Here is a 20,975-nt window from a genome sequence, read left to right as displayed (position 1 = left end):
CCATGCCTTAAGTCTACTAAAAAATTAATTAAGCATGAAATAAACTCAATAGCCCAATAGTATTTTTTTGCCTCCGAAAAGGATTAATTATATCTTAGTTTGGATCAAGTACAAGGTACTGTTTTATTGTTACAGAAAAAAGGGAATACTTTTTAAAATTATTATTTATTAGATTAAAATGGAGTCTATGGGACATGGCCCGTAATTTGGAAATTTCTCAATAATGGGTTTCTGGATAACTGATCCTATAACTGTAAAATGTATGTTTATGAGTGCAAGAAGCTTGGCTGATAAATTGGGAGAGCAGAAGGTAATAGCACTAGTGGAGAAATATGATGTCACACAACGATACAGTAAATATAGAAGGCTATACCTTGTTTTGAAGGCACAGGGGAATAGAAATGAACGAGGAGTATGTATTTCATGATGAAGGGAGGGGTCAATAAAATGCTAAGATACATTTTTCAGTTTGGCTTAGTGCGCCTTCACTTTCTGTTGTGAGTTATAGTAACACCATGCCAGGTATCTAGGGCTGGTGACTGGTTTGAGCATAAGCAAATAAATTACAGTTGTGGTGTGTAAGTAAGAACTCACAACTAGAAGTAATCATTTATTAATAGTGAAATTGTTCTTTCATATTTCCTTAAAGAAAGAGTATATTGACTAACCCGTTTGACTTTTTTAAGGTTCTTGAAACAAGCTCTGCCATGAATAGTAGGTAGATTTTTGGCTGAATATTTTAACCTCATCAAAACCTTTCATTTTGATTGCCAACAATCATATGTTTGATTTAAAGGTTTGATTCAAAATATCACTTTATATCAAAAGTTTCCCTGGTGAGCAGTGCCAGAAGGTGAAAATACCTTAAGTTCAATTAAGTTTCTTGCTTTGAGATACAACGCCGTTCTTTAATAATATAGGGCTTTCTCCACCAAATCATAAATATGTATAATCTAATGTTCCATCAAACACAGTAGACTGGACAGAGCTGTGTGATCAAAGTCAGTACAATTAATAGAATATAAAAAAAGTAGTATATCAATTTTCATATTTTATTTCCTTTTTCCTTTGGTTTTGCCAAAACCATCTGAGCACGGCATTAAAAATTACACAGAGACACTGAATATACAACTTCTTTTCCCATTCAACAATATCGCTGATGTTGCGTTAGATCCATTTTCGTATTTCCTTTCCACCTTGGTTAGAAATAGCAGTGACCTTTCTGTCTAAAAAAATTGTTTCCATATTTGTCAGGATTGTTATTCATTAGATGTGATGTTTGAACTCAGAAACACACCGATGAATTATTTCCCGCCTGTGCATTGTAAAAATCATTTTTAGATGAATATGCAGATGATATATATCGTGTCTTGCAGAACCAATCTCAATCTTCATTACTTTCAATGTACATTAAAAGGAAAACCGTTACGACTATAAATAATCCACTGATGAATAGTGAATGCTTAAAAACAGTTGTTTGTAGATGTAATGATTTATTGGTAAGTTCTTTAAAATAAGGTTTATTTTTCGGCTGCAAATTCAACTATGCTGTGACTTACTGACATTTAACCTGCTTTAAGTTGTTGAATCCAGTATGTGTCAGTAATTGCAGCTCTACTAACATGCTTGAGTTGTTGCACTTGGAAACATTTTAAAGTAAAGAAAGCACACTAATGAGCCATTTATGTCTCCAAAACTGTAAGAAAAAAGTAATAGAAACCTTTAGGAAGACATTATTCAGCATCTACTTCGGTTTGGGTGCATGTTTTTTTTTTATCAATGGCTCTTTTTATGTAAGGTTGCATTTTGATACCACTATGTAAGTGACATGACACTTTATATGACCAAAAGAAATTGGATATTTTATATGCCACCAGAATCCAAAAATGCTCATAAAATTGTATCTCCTCCGCGTTTACACTTACTGTGGTGTTCAAAACTGTCTCTAGAAGCAACATCAGCTCATTGAAAGCACAAGTGTTTTTATGTAAGGGTTAGCATGCCAAACATCACCCTGTACAATGCCATGAGCTGGCAGGAGTGTTATAAAAATCTATGCCATTAGATGGGTTTTCTGAAGTGATTATCATCCTTCACATTTGGTAGACTAGTTTGATGAATGCCAACAGAACGTCTACCTGTCTGCCTGTGAACTTAGCAACCAACTGTAAACTTGGTGGAATAGTGGTCTGGGGTGTTTTTCACTGTTTGGGAACCTTAATCTTACAGCATATAATTGAATTCTTAACAAGTCCATGTTTTCTACTTTGTGGCAACAGTTTTGGAAGGATTCTTTCCTATTTCAGCATAATATCCACATACACAAAGTATGCTCTGTACAGAATGGGTTTGCTGAGATGGAAATGGAATAACTTGCCTGACCTGCACGGGCCCTGACCTCAACCCAACTGAACTCGTGTGCCATCTAGGCTTGATACCCAAATATCAGTGACCAATGCTTTCAGGACGAAGCTTAATCAAATCCCAAAAAACAGCGTTCCAACATGTAGTGGAAAACATTCCAAGCAAAGTAGAGAAGGTTATAACAGCAATATTATATGAAATGTTGGACAGGTATCCAGATATTTTTGGCCGTAGAAAGTAGAGTCAATTCTGAAAGTCTTATGATTTGTCTGTAAAGTATTTGTATAATTGCCATGTCTTTATTAGATGTTTTAGAAAGAATACATTATTACTAATATTAAATTAATATAATAACCCCTGATGAGAACACGGTTTATCTAAAATCACCACTTTTTATTTCAAAGGAACAGCTCATTGTAAATGCAAGCTGTTTAATTTACATATACTCTTTCAGTGAAGCCTGACTGTGTCTTGCCCGATCCCACACTAATTAAAGTTGCTGAATTATTGAAAGCAACACATATTTCTTCTAGACTTCAGAGAACTAGGAGGCAACTGAATCACAGACTGCTTTGCTAAAGGCTAACTATTTAAGATTCAACTGCTGGAAACCTTGAATCTGGATTTATCTTATTTTTAAATGTGAGGCCCAGTGGTTAGCACTGCTGATTTAAGCACTTGATTTCTTCGTTTTATTCCGAGCTGAGCACTGTATGTACAGACATTCTATCTTCTCGGCATGTTTTCTTGTGTTTTTCCAGGTACTTTGGTATTCACCCACATATTGACAGGTTCATTGTCTCTTAATGAAATCAACCGCAGTGTGCTTTGTGAATATTTGTAAGATTAACAGTGTTAGGGTTCTTACACATGGCTATTTTTGCCAGTGCTCCCCTGCATTACGCTTTCTTCAGTTCAGCCGCAGGGGAGCGCAGGAGTAGACGCACTCAATTATTGTGAAGGGGGCTGTACTCACACAGACGCAAATGCAGATGGGACGCAGCATATTGCATTGCACCTGCTTTCGGCGCATACATGCATCTGTGTGAGTACAGCCCCCTTCACAATAATTGAGTGTGTCTACTCCTGCGCAAAAACGGCTGTGTGTAAGAGCCCTTATGGACTTATATGAATGATAAACAATATCTGAAAAAGGGATCTGTCATCCAGACATAAAAAGCTGTATCATAAAAGTTATTTTCAAACTAAACATGAGATCCAAATACTTATTTTTAATTAAAACATCCATTTTAAAAACTCATCTGTCAATCATATATTGCCTGCTCCACCTTTGGCCTCAGACAATTACTTTCCCTTTCCATTCTGCCCTTCCTAAATGTCAATACACTCCCCACATTCCTCACAGTCTAAAAAGTAGCCTGTGCATGGGCGTGTGCATCAGGCTAGTGCATAAACAAGATTTTGGGATGATGCAAAGTTTGCCTTAAAAACAGTGTTCCCAAAATGGCACCTCCAGGCAGGCTGTGATTGTGAATTCCAAGACTGAAGAAAACAAGATTTAAATAATTTTTATATAGCGTAATTTTTCTTGACAAACACAATGGAAAGGTATTTGGAATTATTTCTTAGGGTGACAGTTATCCTTTAAGCTGTATTTAAATATATTGGCACCATATAAATAAAGGATAATGCAAATCTGTGAATGTGCAGTGATAGGGCGTAGTGATAAAATATCAATAGCGGCACTTCCAATGTTCAAACAAGTTACATATTTCTTGGGAGTAGGTGCCGTTGTGATGCCACTAGAGCCAATGAGAGAAATGGCCAATGTATTCAATATTTTTTCCAAATCAGCCACTTCCAAAACTACCAATAGCATGCTACATAGAAATGGAAATAAAATGAAGAGCCTGCTATGAGAATTAATATGTTGCTTTATGCTTCTGGACAAATACAAACATTATTAAAATATCTTTCTCTGCCACCCCCATAGAGATAACATTTTATGGCATTTAGCTCCAAATGTGTTAAATTTTGCCCAGAAAAGAACTGATAATTAATATGGTTTGTCCCATTAAATTAAGAATAATAAACATAATTTCAGCGCAGTACAATATTTGAAATCCTTGAAGCTTATCCTTCCATTGTTTGAATATGTTTATTGTATAGCAGAATGAATAGCTATCGAGTGCTGTCTAACAAAAGATTCGGTAAATATAAATCCACCATTAACTGATGTTTAGATGATTTCACACACTAAAATTGCCTGAAATATGGTTCCAGTGCCCCTTGACTCTGATAGCATTGTATTTTCTGCATCTATTGTCTCCGAATCAATGTTCAAACTGCTATTTATTTCTCATGTGTCTTTTTATTCAGTGGAGCATAAAAGGACATTTCCATCAAAGAAAGCCAAGCCATTTCATGCCTTGCAAAACTATTCACCACCTTTGCCGTGAAACCCCTAAATACACTCTAATGTAAACTGTTGTCTTTAGAAATTAGTTAATGGTTAATTGAATGGATTTCCTGTGTGCAACTAATGTCAAATGTTCTTAAAATGAACACTATTGTTTCTGGAGGGCCCCAGAGAACATGTCTAATCAAATGAAGTACCATAAAGACCAATGACCTATTAAAATTAGTCTGGAATAAAGTTCTAGGGAAGAACCAAAAAAGGGTTGGGTCTTGAAATGATTAAAAATGGCAAATTAATGGCAACTAAAATTGTACCTAGAAAAGGCTGTCATCCAAAACTCATTCACAGGGTAAGGAACTCATATGTTGAAAAACCACCAAGAGGCCAATGGTAATTCTGAATGAGTTGGAAAGTTAAGTAGCTACAGTGGGATAAACTGTCCATGGGACAACTATTACCTGTATGCTCCATAATGCAGTGGTTTTTGCAAGAGTACATTGTTAAAAAGCCAATGCTAAACAAAAAACTCATATCAAAGTATTTTTATAGTCAGCCAAAATACATGGGGAAAAGACATGTAACCAAAATTAACCACCATCTCCATCTCTGTGATGGAAGTAGCATCTTGAGGTGGGGATGCTTTTTATTCAAAGGGACTGAGAAACTTGTTGGAATTGAGGGCTAGATGATGTACAATAGATACAGGACAATTCTACAGAAAAGAATGTTTCCATCTGCAAGAAACAGGGCCAGAAGTTCAACTTCCATGAATGATAATGATGTAAGCACACATCCAAAGCTGCACTGCAGTGGGTCAAGTTGACTTTTAGTGTTGTATCATTCTATAACCTTTCAATTGGAGTTCATTTTTTTCCTTTTTGCTATTTTTGTATGATTTGTCTTCTTCTTCAGACTGTTTTCAGCTTTCAAATGGGGCCACGGACCCCATCTAAAAAAAAACCCAAATGCTCTGTAATGTATTGTTATATTACTAAAAACTCATTTAAAGGTGAACAGCCCCAGTCATCTTTTTTTAATGGAGAAGCAGTGGCAAGACTTTAATATTGCTGTTTCCCAGTGGACCTCATACAGCATGACAAACATTGACAAATGTTTCCAAGAAAAGTGTGTGTGTTTGTGTGGATGTGGAATGCTTGTAGCCTGTGGCTTTCCAGATAAGGGGTCTTTATATATTTTTTTTTTTTTACATTTTTTTAATTTTTTGTATTATATTAATACTCAACGTCAATGTGGATTTATGTTTGCACAGTCCAGGAAAATGTTTTGAAATGTTTTCAGTTACTTTCTAATTTTTATGTGTGACTGTTTTTCTAAGATTGAAGTGTAAAGTGTAATTTCTCACCTTGTAAAGCAGCTCGGGGGGGGGGGGGGGTTGTCGACCCTGTAAACTGTTCTAAACGTATACATTTAGTTGAAACATTTCTTATCTTCTTTCTGCTCTCCCCACCCGCCTTGCACTGGCAGTCTGCCGGCTTATGACTTCCGCCATACTTTTTTTATAGACGCGCACCTTATCACTCCGCCCCTTTTTGTGACATCATTGGCAAGGCGGGTCTATAAAAGGAACCTGGAAGTCATGGGCGGGCGTGGGTGGAGGGAGGGAGGAAAAACTCGACCTGCACATCACAACTGAGCAGAATCCCTGAGTTTCATTAAAGGCAGCTGTTAGAATTGATACAATAGTTGCAAATACTCCAGAGATGCTGCTGAGAAATGTATCAACTAAATGTTGTAAAATTGTAACAGTTCAGAGTCTGCACCTGAATCACTGAGCTGCCAGACTCAAATACCAGAGACAGGGACATTCAACTTTAAACTTAGTTTTTTGAAAAAACTGCAAAAAAAATGAAAAGTTATTGAAAAAAGTCTTTATTTATGGGGAACAATCTGAAAACAATTGAACTGAAAAAGTATTTGGAAGGTGAACAACCCCTTTAATGTAAAGAACATAACCTAACAGATAAAAATCAAAAGGATCACTATGTTCAACATACATATACAGATACTACCTCAAGCCAGCTCAACTGGAATGTTCAAACCTGCCTGAACCACAAACAATTTAATGTCAAAAATATATGGGTTAGGATTGTCTGCCTAACACACTCCAAAATCAATATGGCCAGCTTAAAAGTATGAGAATAAAAGACACAGCAAACGTATACTGTACATGTGCCAATGTTTTTTAGAAATATTTTTCCTACAAAGGCTTAATTTGTAATCATTGTTTTAAATTTGGGCTGTTTTATGTGACATGTTTTTATAGAGATATATTATGTACAGGAGGGTAGTTTCCCTTTAACATCCATTACGCCATACTATATTATTATTAGAGGAAAAAACACTATTGGAATAGAATGTTTTTTATATTGCCTATAGCAAATTTATGCATTCAAATGATTTCCAGATTTATTTGATCTTCTGCTTGACAGCTGCAGTCGCCTGGAGGTGATAAACTCTGCATTAATGTGCTAAAATAGCTCCGCCGCTCGCAGTGTGCAAGGGCAGCTGTAGGAGCAGTGCCATTTACAAAGCGTCTTCATACAATCGGCTGAGCCTCTAGTGTTCATTCAATGTGCCAGTACCATGTGTTTGCTGTACATTTCTATCATTATTTTAGTTCCTATTTATTCCCTCCTCATTTTGAAAAAATAGTCAAACATATTCATCTGGTACATGCTCAAGATCAAAGGGAATGTGTGAAAATCAATGAAACCAGGAACCCATGGAAGGATAAGACCACTAATTACCAATATGTTTCTTTCCCATATGGACACACAACACACACTAGAAACCTCTTTATGCTATAGTGACCTGTCATACCGTTTTTGTTTGTTTGTTTTTAATTACAATAGATATTCTAATGTGGCACTTTTATCCACTTTTCCAGGGGAACGACGATGGATTCATCTAACATAAAAGACAAAACCGTGAGAAAACACATAGAGCACTGCTGCTTCTTGGTAATTGTTGTCATTGTAAGTAAATTTGTTGACTGGAGAGTGGCAGAAGCATTTGGGAGAGATGTTGCTATAATTGGTCACAACAATATATAGAACAATTAAGCTGAACTCATGTGTCACCGCTGTTTTGATAAAAGCATTATTAACGCATTGATGGAAAGATACTGTTATGATTTATTCCTATTGTATGTTATCTTTTAATATTAAAAAGAAAAAAGTTAATAAAACAAATTAAGAAAGGAAGATATCCCCTGAGACATATATTGTGTGGCAATAATAAATATCTACACCAAGAAGAATATATCAAAATCATGTTATTTCCTTATAAAAGGTTTATTTCCATAAAATGTATCTTGGAAATGTTTAATGAAGGAATACTGGAATGTTGCTTAGAATTTCATTAGGCAACATGTTATTTTTTTACTTGTATACCATTTAAAACATGTTATTTTTTTACTTATATACCATTTTAAACATGTTATTTTTTTGACTTGTATACCCTTTAAATATCTCCACTCTATTTTTTAAACAGAATAATGACAGACAGACAAAAAGAAATGTTTCTAAATGTTTTTCGAATGAGTTAATCCATTACTAACTCTACAATGTACTTAACATAACAAAATGTGGTTATCATATACAAGAATGAAGAGCATGATCAGATTGTTCAAAAACATGGAGTATAAACATTACACCCCACACACATTGATGTTTTAAATTAATATCTGATTGTTGAGCAGTTTAGTGACACACGTGCGGAAGGCCTGATTTCATCGACTGTAAGGATTGACCGACAGGAGCTCATGTGCTGTATAACTTTAAGTTTTAATTAGGAAAAATGTGCACACACCACTGAAAAAAGTTATATAAAGGCAGTAAAAAATGGGTCCAGGTTCAGGCCAAGGGTCAAGGGCAGGCGGCAGACAGAGTGTATCAGGAACAGGCCAAAGGTTAGGACAGGCAGAGTCAATAAACAAGCCAAGGTCAAAACCGGGAGATCAAAAATCAGAGGGAACAGGGACCAGATAGGAACAGAACAGGAACAGGACAAGATTACCCGGAGCAGGTTCAGGAGCAGAAACAAGAACAAGAACAGGAACCAGATTGTCACGACACAGGACTTGAAGTTAGCAGGAAGGCCAATAATCCAGCCCTGGGGTATCTGGGAATCAGCCCTCAAACTAGCAATTGCCCTCAGCTGGATAGAGGGTGGGGACTAGGGAAAACTGCAAAAGGCAGCAAAACAAAAGGCATCCCGTCGGAGCCAGGCTGCCACCACACTGCCTCCATTGTCTCAAGCAGAAGGAGAAGTTCCTGGAATGTAACAGGTCCCTGGTTTGAAACCAGGGAGTTCCTAACATGACTGACCAAATTACTGATTCTGAATCTGACTGCGTAGTGTGAATAAAGACAGGGCATCTATTCTGCAACTTTAGATACTAATCAGACTACTGAGTAGAGATTCACAGAATCCACTTTTATGGGGAATCGGAACCCAACTTTGCATATATAATTCAGGATAAGGAAGGGAAAAAAGGAAGTGGAAAACATTTTTGCAACTGAAGTTCCCTGATTTTAAGAATTCATATTCAGTTTGACCAGGTACTTGGATTCTGCAGAAGCCTACTGAAAAAGTCTTGGATTCGGCCAAATCCTGAAAAAAAATCTGGGATTCCTACTACTGAGTGTAGAAAACAGAAGAAGGAAGTCGGTTTCTATGATTAATAGGAAGGTCAAGGCCCAAACAAAGGCTTTCTAATGAATGTATTTGCCATACAGCTGACTAAATACACAAATATTGGCTTGTAGTTATTTCAATGCTGGGGCTCTCCTAACACTGTTTTGGTGCATTTGATTTCACTCTTCAGAAACAACATGTATAAGTGTCCTTTCTGATTTAAGGGAAAGTTTTGGATGTGAGTTGCTCTATCTGCAAATGAGCATACAAGGTTATCCACTGCTTACAGCTGATATGCCAACAGCCAATCAAGAGGAGACGCAGTGATGTTCTAGACAGACTTATCTGTCCAAATCCCTGCATAACATTAGGCAACTTCGAAGGCTCCCCAACCTCTTTCCACTGTAAAATCCCATAGGCAACTAAAGCTAAAATGCATTCTTTCTCAGTAGTAACTTTAACTGGCACATTATCCCAAACAGAAAACCTCTCAAGTCAGATCTTATAACTCAGACTAAGGGCAGAGACACACGTGGAGATTTGGGGAGACAAATCGCCTCTTCATTATCCGAGTTCATGAAAAAAAATGTGGACGAGGAAAAAAACAAACTCAGACAAAACACGTGCAAATTTTTTTTTCACACATGCTAACTTGAGATAAAACGCAACAAAATATTCCTGTGCGTGTTGACGTCAAAATGGAAGATAAATTCTAGAGGTTTTAAATAGAAAGAAAACAGAATCTAAGCAGCCGGATAGAATTTTTATTTGCACAATGGATAGGGGCAGATTGGAATTGAAAACTTGGTCTATTTATAACTTACTTGGTGAAATAACCCTTTAAAAGTCAAATAAAGAATAATCCCCTTTCCTCTATCACTATATGGAAACAGATAAGAAGTTATTACCTACAGAACACTTCATTGTACATTACTGGGTAGTGACAGAATTAGAACTATTAGGGCATAATGATTACAGCATCTGTAACATCTGGTCACATCTGATGAGTAACAGCGCTGGAGGGGTATAGTAAATACCGTATTTGCTGTAGCGTTTACATAGAAGTATGTTAAGTCCTTATACACAAGCCAGATTTGCTTAGTGATGCATCTGTCCTCACATGGAATCCATAATGATGAATATTTATTTAAGTGCTTGTTTTTGGCTAAGGAAATAAAGAATTCTAATGTATGCAAACAGGCTGTTATCCCATAGTAAACAATTAGAGATTTTATTTTACCTGCAGCAGATATTTAAAAGCTAATTTCTGATTGGTTGCTATGGGTTACTGCCCTTTTTCAAATGTTTCTAGTGTTGGTAAATGGGATCAAATAATTCCTTTCAAGCGGTAGAATAAATAAAGGTGGGGGAGGCGAAGGATAAAAGAGGAAATAAGGAGAGAACGTGTGAACCTTATTGAATTTCTTAATTAAATTGACAAATGTCAGCTGATCCTTATCTCAGTCTCAATAATAGGCAAAGAGAATCTAAAAAAAACTGTTCATTTATTGCACAGTGTTACAGCTTCATTATATTTGCAGGGAAAATAGTCTTTTTTTTTTTTTTTTAAAACAATTTTTGCACATTTTACAAAATCACCTGAAATTGGAAGCATCCTGCCTGTATCTTAAATTCATCTATTTCTATTATCATGTAAACCTGAAATCAGCAGCTGATGAGCTTTTTGTGGAACTATTCCACCAGCACAATAACATGAACTTCAATTTGCTAATTTAGCTCTGACCAATAGAAAGTGCTCCCTCGTGTATCCCGCATCTAAATTTTTGGGCCATTTCACTGCTTCTCCTTGTCACTCATATTCTTCCCTCAACTTATTGCGAGAAGCTTGGCACACGGGCAATTGGGAGTATCATGGGGCTGCATGGGACATTCTTACGTATATCAGTGTAATATGCCTACATTGTGTGCCACAAATATATTGAATTGAAGTATCTGCTCATTAATAATCAGGTCAGTCTGTGGAAGCTTGGGGAGGTGGAGCTCATTCAAGCACCTTACAAGCCATCATGTTGCCTGTCTTTTTTTTTTTCCAGTTTTGACCAATTATATATAGGGAGTTCCTCACAATCATAGAAAATCAGACAGTTTAAACTATATTTAAAAAACTAGAGAATGTGTGATTGGGATAATGTTTCTAATTTTTACAAGGTCTCTTGACCAACGACCTACCTCATTGCCAGCTGTTCCCTCTTTGTTCCCACACTCGTATATCTTTCATTTTTCTCTTTTCCCCAACTGAGCATCATTGCCTTTACTTTTCTTACTAAAGAAATTATTGAGAGGGATGGAAGAGTCAAGGAAATAAAGGGAATGGGGGCATAAGGGTTCTCCCTTTCTTTCTCAGTGTTCCCTTTCCATTTATTTCCTTGACTCTTCCGTCCCTCTAAATAATTTCTTCACCTCTTTACTCCTTTTCAATATATTTGCTCACCTCTTCCTTCCTAGTCAACATTTTCTTCCTCCCTTAACCCCACTCATTTTTCCCAGCTAGCCCCCACATCTCCTTGTCTCCGTCACCTCCCCCTACTCTAAACTGTAAGAGCTATGAACATTGTGTTATTTGGGAACCTTCCATTTATGTTTCAGTGAATGTAGGCATCTCTGTGATGTACTATTTAGACTAAATGGAGCAATATAAAAATATGAATATGTGAATGCAGCCAAATGTGTCTGATATGTCTAATAATAGTGTCTGTTTCTGTAAATAGATTTATTCAGCACTCTTTGTTCTGGGCTACAAAATGATAAATGGAATTATATGTGTATTTTGTAGACTAATGCAAATATAAAGAATGCAAGCTAAGTTCCCTGTATATACAGAATTGTACGGTGTTTATTGTCGTGCATCTACTGAAAAGAGAATGTAATTTTATATAAACGGTATTAAGTTGCCGGGCAAGCTTTTTATTAAAGTTAAACAAGAAAACTCTACATCTGAGCTGAAGCTTCCAGTCTTATGCATGTAGTGCTTCTTTTCAGCCCCCCACCCACTGTTTTTTTTTTTTCTAAAAGAGAATTCATTAAAAAGACTTTATTAGTACAGGTATGGGACTTGTTATCCAGAATGCTTGGGACCTGGTGTTTTCTGGATAACAGATCTTTCTGTAATTTGGATATCCATACCTTGTCTACTAGAGAATCATGTAAACAGTAAATAAACCCAATACGCTGGTTTTGCTTCCAATGAGGATTAATTATATCTTAGTTGGGATCAAGTACAAGCTACTGTTTTATTATTACAGAGAAAAAGGAAATCATTTTTAAAATTTTGGATTATTTGGATAAAATGGAGTCTATTGGAAATGACCTTCCCATAATTATGAGCTTTCTGGGTAATAGGTTTTAAGATAACAGATCCTATAATTGTATGTAGTCCGCATGTATCCAAGAAGATAATAATGAAAAAATATAGATGCATGCAGCTATGGCATCACTAATCCAGAAACCCGTTATCTAGAAAGCTTCAAATTACAGATAATCCATCTCCTATAGAGGCAATTATTAAATTTTTATTTCCTTTTTTGTAGTAATAAAACTACTTTGTACTTGAACGTAACTAAACTGTATTAATCCATATTTGTGGCAGAACAACTCAATTGGGTTTATTTGATATCAGAAGATTTAAGTTGTGGTGATTAGTGATGAGCTAAACAGCGAAAAATTAGCGTAACGCATTGAAGTCAATGGTTGTCAACATTTTTTATGCTCAAAACATTTTTCCGCACGTGACCATTTCTCTTGCTGCAAATGCATTAAAAAGTCAATGGGAGTTTTTTCTTGTGGCAACTTTTTTTTGTTTCTGCAAGTCACTGCCCACTTTTCCTATGGCGACTTTTTTGTCCCAATGATTTAAAGTCAATGGCGTTTTTTCTTATGGTAACTTTTTTGTCTCTGCAAAATTTTTGTGTGACTTTTTTTCTTGTTGCAGTGATTTTTTTTGCCGCCGTTTCTATATAAAATTCATAAATGACGAAATGCGAAAGTCCTTGACAAAGCTTCTAAGCGAAATGCGCGTCGGCGTTCTCTTGAAAATTGATCTCCTTATCTTAACAAATCTGATCCTGAAACAACAATTCCATTAGGGGAATATACTGGATATCTTTATGGGGCAGGAATTTTGGTCTAAATACTTTACTATACCACCTCTTTTATCTTCCTTCCATTCTAAGGGGCCGTGAGTTTGTGGTTTTTTAGGGCTATTTAGCCTCTTTTAATTGTTAGGGTAAGTTAAATTACAAGGCCACAGCTCCGGTTACCCTGTCCTGCCTTGACTTTGTGGTGTCCCAGGCTCTAGAAACAAAATAGGCAGTTAGTTTTTGGGACAACTCCACCTACTATATTTTCCAATTTCTCTCAACTCTAATCTTGGAATATGATCGAATAACCTTTTAACCCATTTTGAATTTTGGCCATCTTTTTATCAATTCCTTTTTAACCATCTAATTAATTACCAAGTCTCATTTTTTAACCTATTTATTGCACCGCACTTTATTGGTGTAATTTATTGCAATATTAATTTACTATATTTATCTTGTTCAATCACACTCTACATGAATTAATGAATGAATTTACTTATTAAGGGGTGCTATTGGAATCATTGGTGGGGTAATACACCCATTGGACTTAGAATTAATTAATTTTGTTATCAGCCCTCGGCACTGATTAATTTCACTTTATTTATTTGCACTAGCACTTTACTTAATTTATTAACCAGCACCTTTATTAATGAATTATTATTATCATTAATCAGCCTGATTTTGCAATTCATGGTTTAATTTGACTTGGTATAGGTATAGAAACTTCTATTTGGTGGGGTTTCTTTTTTCTTAAACTCCTGAGAAACCATATAACTTGGTGAGAGGCACCAATTAGTGAATCTATAGTTAACCAAAGGCTGGACATGTGGTTGTACGTATCAGCATGGCTGGGGTCATCTCCATCTACAAAACATATTGTAACGCTGTTCAGGTCACTATTCTGTTGGGTAACCGGAGCCCCACTTTCACTGGAAATGAATGCGCATCTTAAAATGATCCTATTATTTTAGTTTGCTCTTAGAATAATGAAACAGTCGCTTTGATTTGGTTACTGCGTGTTCACAAAGGTTAGAGTCAAGTTTATGATACATTAATGCAAGAAAATTTATTTATGAATAATAAAAGATATTTTTGGAAACTATATTAATGAAATCTATTTACTATTAACCTTTTTGTTAATAGATTTCCTTTTTTCTATTAAAAGATTCATCTGCGCCGAGACAATAATCGTGGTGGCTTAGTGGTCGTATGTATGACGTCATTTGCTTGATTATTTAGGAGTGACATCATATGTACGGCTGCTAAACTGCTGCATGATACGTCTGTCATGGAAAAGGAACGAATCAGATTTGATCATTCTGTGCATATATTTCTATTCCTCTTTTCTTTCTTCTATTGTCCTCCAAGTAAACACTATAACACTTATTTTATTGAGTATGAGTTTTTCCCAGTGATAACAATCATTGCTGCTCAAAAAAAATACATTTTGTAAATCTGCTCCTGTTTTTTTCTATAAGCAACTAAAAATGTAAGGATTTTAGCTGTGATTATAATGTTGTGTTCACTAAGCTTTTCTTGCTGTTGCCTGAGCTACTCCACAACGAATAGTACAAAAAGTACGTAAATTGCAGAGCATTACCTAGGGTGGTTATTTAGTAACTTCTGAATGCAAAAATCCTGATATATTTGTGATTTTTTTTTTTATAAAATCGGATTTATAAAATCACGAATCTTTCAGAATTTATTAAACCCAGAGGATAAAAAAGTCAGAATCATAAAATCCGGCATCTCAGACCTGTCGAGGTTGCATATACAGTAGGGGGCCCATTTACTTAGCTCGAGTGAAGGAATAGAATAAAAAAACTTCGAATTTCAAATGATTTTTTTGGCTACTTCGACCATCGAATTGGCTACTTCGACCACGACTTCGACCTCGAATCGAACGATTCGAACTAAAAATCGTTCGGATATTGGACCATTCGATTATCAAAGTACTGTCTCTTTAAAAAAAACTTCGACCCCCTACTTCGCCACCTAAAACCTACTGAGGTGCAATGTTAGCCTATGGGGAAGGTCCCCATAGGCTTTGTAATGTTTTTTTGGTCGAAGAAAAATTGTTCGATCGATGGATTAAAATCCTTAGAATCGTACGTTTCGAAGGATTTAATCGTTCAATCGAACGATATTTTGTTCAATCGTTTGATCAAACTATATGCGGTAAATCCTTCGACTTCGATATTCGAAGTCGAAGGATTTACATTCGGGAGTCGAATATCGAGGGTTAATTAACCCTCGATATTTGACCCTATGTAAATCTGCCCCTAGGTCAACGGGAGAAGTCCCAATGATTTTATTGATGTGCGTTGGGTTTCATGCAATACCCCGAAGTTTTCAGAGTTTTTGGGCAAATAAGCATAAGAAATCAGGGTGAAAAAATTGCGAAAATTTGATTTTTTCGGGAAAATTTAATAATTAAGCGTAAAAAACCAGAGCAGATTTGATCGGAGTTTGTAGCAGAAAATGCTGAGATAAAATCGGACTTTGATAAATAACCTCCCTAATGTTGGGAGGGAAAGTTGTTTACTACATCTTTATCATGTCATATTTTTATTAAATTGTTTAGTTTATGACTTGCTACGATATATTTAAAACCCTGGGAGCTCTAGAAGACAGAATCATGCTTGAGATGAGGCCATAGGTTACAGGAATCCTTTGCTGTATTGTTACAAAACTACTGTATAATGAGTGATTGACAGATATAAATCAAATGTCACATAGTTACATAGTTAAAGAATGTTACATGTTAAAGAATACATTTGTCTAAGTAGATAAGTATTTATATTACATAAAGTCTTGGTCACACTATTAATATCAAAAAAAAAGGTTTTTCTTATCTGATGCTCAAATTTTTTTTATTTAATGTTTGCTGTTCCCGTCACCTTCAACCTTCTCTTCTCTTTTAATGTTTTCTCCAAATATGATTATAGCAATGTAACTAAAATTCCCTGTTTGAAGATATAGGCCCTTGCACCGACATTGAATTGCTGTATGTAAACCGTATATAAGTATGTACAGTATATATTGTATGTTTGTAGTTCATTGGCCAGATCAGTTGCACTTACATTGTACTCAGGTATTTTACTTGAAATGCTCCCACAAAGTCAGTGACACCTTCATAGAAATTTGTATCGTATTTTAGCAGGTTATTTATGCAAGGTCAAGTTTGTGATCTTTGTAAAGTTTTTTTTATACCGCAAATAAACTCACAGCTAGAATGTTTTGTTGAAACATCTTGAAATGGTTCAAGGGACCTCTACCATTGATTTCTACATGACCTGGACAGGTTTTAGCTGGACAATTTTTAGATTCGAGCTATTTCCAGGTTTGGCTAAAAAATACCCTCCACAACTCGAATTTTTCAGGTAGAAAACAAATCAACTTTGATAAATAACCCCCTTAATGTTTAAATGATTTTGTAGTAGACTTAAGGTGGCCATACATGGAGAGATCCACTCGTTTGGCGATGTCGCCAAACGAGCGGATCTCCCTCCGATATGCCCACCTTGAGGTGGGCAATAACGATGCCTAACGGGCGGTTGGATAGCGGGACCACATCAACGAATAGATGCGGCCGCGATCCAACGGGATTTTTTGTCCCATCTGATCGAGATCTGGCCGACTTTCAGTCAGATCTCGATCGGTGAAGCCCGCCGGGGGGCCCCATACACGGGCCAAGAATTTAGAAGTCATGGGAGTTTTTTCAAATTTTTCAAACTCGTGTGAAAGGGATCGACCCACAAACTTGAACCGAATTTGATTCGATTTTTTTCTCAGAAAAAAACATGATTTTCAGGAAGGCTGCAAACAACTCCAAATTGAACCCAGGACATCCCCCATAGGCTAAAACAGCAATTTGGCAGATTTAAGGTGGCGAATAATCGAATTTAAATTCATAAAGTACATGATAAACGTAAAAAAAAAATTAATTTGAATTCTTTTAAAAACTCAAATTGAAAGTTAACTATTCCCTAGTCGAATTTCACAGAAAAAATAGAAAATACGAATTTCAAAATTCAGAATTCGATATTCGAATTTTCACTTTGACCCTTGATAAATCTGCCCCATTAGGTATAAAGATCCAATTTACAGAAAGATTAGTTATCCGGAAAATCCCAGGTCCCGAGCATTCTGGATAACAGGTTCCATATCTACTGGATAGGTCCTCTATTTTATATTTCTATTAGACAGAAACAAAAAAACAGATCAACAAAAATGATGAAACAGTGGCCCATTAATAAGTGAGATGAAGTAAAAACATGTAATATTGATGAGGCCTACTAATACAGGTATCCTGTTATCCAGAATGCTCGGGACCTTGGGTTCCGGACAAGGGGTCTTGCTGTAAATTGAATCTCCATGACTTAAGTCTTTAAATATAATTTAAATATTAATTAAACCCAATAGAATTGTTTTGGCTCCAATAAGAACTAATTATATCATAGTTCGGATCAAGTACAAGGTACTGTTTTATTATTACAGGGGAAGATAAAATAGTTTTAAATCATTTTTGCTAATGGAGTCTATGGGAGACAGCTTTCCTGTAATTCAGCGTTTTTTGGATAATGAGTTTCTGGATAACGGATCCCCTACCTGTACACGACACCTGTTATTGTACCTTTCAGTTATAGATTTATGTAAAGTGGTTTACTGTATTTATGCAAACTTACTACATTGGCTTTCAAAGCATGTTGTATCGTAAATAAATCATAGCCAGGAGCCACTAGAATGTGCTTCACTTTATAAGGAGGAAATCCCCAGGAGGATTATAAGGAGGAAATCCCCAGAATTGTATTTAATTTGCCTTGGAAATTGTGACAGATTTTCCTACGTATTATTGCTTTAAAGGAATCCTGCAGGCACTGGAGACAACAAGTGCATTCATAAATCCTGCGAGCATGTTGTTGTTAGTATGTTAACATTGGATGAAGCTTTTATAGTGTAAGAATTTGTTTTCGTGTTTTCCTTGTCATACTGATCCACTTTCCTTTACATACAGAGAATGGTGCCAGGTTTTGCCTCCACGGTGGACCCTACACTAATGCCCATAGTAAACGAGGAATATATATCAAGGCAAAGAATAATTAACTCACAGTTCAAATGTTATGAGAAAATGAAGAAAGATTCTCCGTATTCAAAATCAGGTAAATCGTTTTATTCTCTCTAAATGGGTTTGCCCCTGTCCTTTATGCTTAGAAAACACACAGCTGCTTATTATACACCCCTTGAGTCAGCAGATTTTATATAATAGCGTTTCCCCTTTAAATGATAATGTTACTGAGAGCATGGAGTATTAATTATATATACAGAACAGTTATGTTCTGGTTGGGTGTATATACAGTATATATAATATACACAGGTATGGGACCTGTTATCCAGAATGCTCAGGACCTAGTGCTTTCTGGGTAAGGGATCTCGCTGTAATTTACATCTCCATACCATAAGTCTACTTGAAAATCACTGAAACATTAATGAATCCAAATAGGATTGTTTTGCCTCCAATAAGGATTAATTATACAGGTATGGGACCTATTGTCCAGAATGTGCAACACCTGGGGTTTTCCAGATAATTAAACGTTCCGTAATTTGGATATTTATGCAGATGAAGCCACTTGGATTTGTGAGTTAAATGCGTCATGACTCAGGATTTATTGAAGAAACGGTGTTATCTAAAGTCATCTTAACTCATTTAATGGCTTTAACCTTTTCATTAGCACACCAAAGCACTATTGTTCACAATGGTGAACGCTTTAATTAGATGGGATGCTGTGACGCAATTTTCTGTGTTAAATTGGATAACTGGGATTTCTGGGTTTAGTTATTCTGTGTCAAACACACAAACCAAAGTGGCTTCATCTGTACCTTAAGTCTACTAGAAAATCAATTAAACATTAAATAAACCCAATGAGCTGGTTTTGCTTCCAATAAGGATTAATTATATCTTAGTTGGGATCAAGTAAAAGGTTCTGTTTTATTATTACAATTAAAAAGGTAATTATTTTAAAAAATCTGAATTATTTGATTAAAATGGAGTCTATGGGAGATGGCCTTCCCGTAACACGGAGCTTTCTTAATAACAGGTTCAGGATGACGGATCCCACACCTGTACCATATCAATGTTTATATCGACATGGGTTTGATAAAAATATATTTTAATGTATCTATGTAAGGCGTCCTCGGCACGTCCAAGATGGCGGCGCCCAGAAGAGGCCATGCGGCGTCAGACGCCAGCATAACGCTGGCGTTTTCACGCAGCGTATTTACGCTGGCGCATCCTTAGACGCTGGCGCATATTCTGGCGCATATTCTGACGCACATCCTGTGACGTCACCTAGCGCGTTTTGGCGCGAAAATCCACCTATTTAAGGTCGCCAGAAGGTTCTCTCAGTGCCCGAGTATAGGTTCTTCTATCTAGAGTTCCTGGGTGTTTTCGTATGATTGATTCTTGATTCTCGACCTTTGCCTGAAACCTCGACCTTGATTCTTCGCTGCCTGGACTGACCTTTGCCTAAAACCTCGACCACGAAACCTTGCTGCCTGAACTGACAATTCTTCTGCCTAATCCATTGTACCGCGAACTGTGTTTGCCTATTGGCTTCCTCCTTGGTCCGCACTCCAAATTGTGCCTACGGGCCCTGACAATCTATGTATTTATTTATTTCAAGCATGTTTATTACGAATTTCTTCCTCAATAATAATCTTTTTGCAAGATCGATTGGCCCCATGTTGACCAGAGCTCAGATCTGTGTAGGGGCAGATTTATCAAAGGCTGAGGTGCGATCGTAAAATTTGAAGTACTTTGACCCCAAAAAAACTTCGACTACCATTCAGTTGGTCTTTTTGAGTTTTTTTTTAACTTCGACCTTCGACCCTTGATAAATCTGCCCCTAAAGGCAGTTAAAAGTTAAACAAACTTTGAACTTCGAATTAAAAAAGACCAACGGAATGGAGGTTGAAGTTTTTTTGGGGTCAAAGTGGCCCAAATTTGGTTTACTTCGAATCGTACGTAGCGCTACTTCGATCTACTACGATTCCAAGTTTTTTTTAACTTCGAACTTCGATCCCCCAAACTCCCCTAATTGCCTCCATACAGGTTCTAGGAGGTCCTCCATAGGCTAAAACAGCACTTTGGCAGCTTTTAGGTGGCGAATGGCCGAGGTTTTAAAGAGACAGATCTTCGAATTTCGAAGTTTTTTCAAATTCGAATCGAAGTTGGACTATTCCCTAGTCGAAGTACACAAAAAATAGCTCAAAATTCGAAGTTTTTCACTTCGAAAATTCACCTCGATCTTTTATAAATCTGCCCCTAAGTGTTTGAAACCAACGTGACAATTCCAAAACAGAATGTATGCATTGACTCTTACTCAGTGCAGCTTTCCGTCAGCAGGATTAACCCTATATGTGACAGTAAGCTTGCAAAGAAGAACTGCTGGCAATTATCACTCAGTGTTAAACCA

General features: G+C 36.4%; 1 protein-coding gene across 2 annotated transcripts in view; it reads left to right on the top strand.

The window, feature by feature from the left end:
• Positions 1–20,975, top strand: part of calcr.L (calcitonin receptor L homeolog) — a 155,083-nt gene that overhangs the window by 72,050 nt on the left and 62,058 nt on the right. Inside the window, exons 3-4 of one of the 2 annotated variants that reach the window (XM_041565895.1) lie at positions 7,653–7,725; positions 18,518–18,662. In XM_041565895.1, coding sequence (XP_041421829.1) covers positions 7,663–7,725; positions 18,518–18,662 — 208 coding nt within the window. In that variant the 5' untranslated portion in view covers positions 7,653–7,662. Of the gene's footprint in view, positions 1–7,652; positions 7,741–18,517; positions 18,663–20,975 lie in introns of both variants that reach the window. The other variant, XM_018267316.2, reaches the window with a different exon arrangement.

The sequence above is a fragment of the Xenopus laevis genome, chromosome 6L (assembly GCF_017654675.1).
Source record: "Xenopus laevis strain J_2021 chromosome 6L, Xenopus_laevis_v10.1, whole genome shotgun sequence".
In the NCBI taxonomy this organism is placed as follows: domain Eukaryota; kingdom Metazoa; phylum Chordata; class Amphibia; order Anura; family Pipidae; genus Xenopus; species Xenopus laevis.
This window is presented reverse-complemented; position numbering and strand designations above follow the sequence as displayed.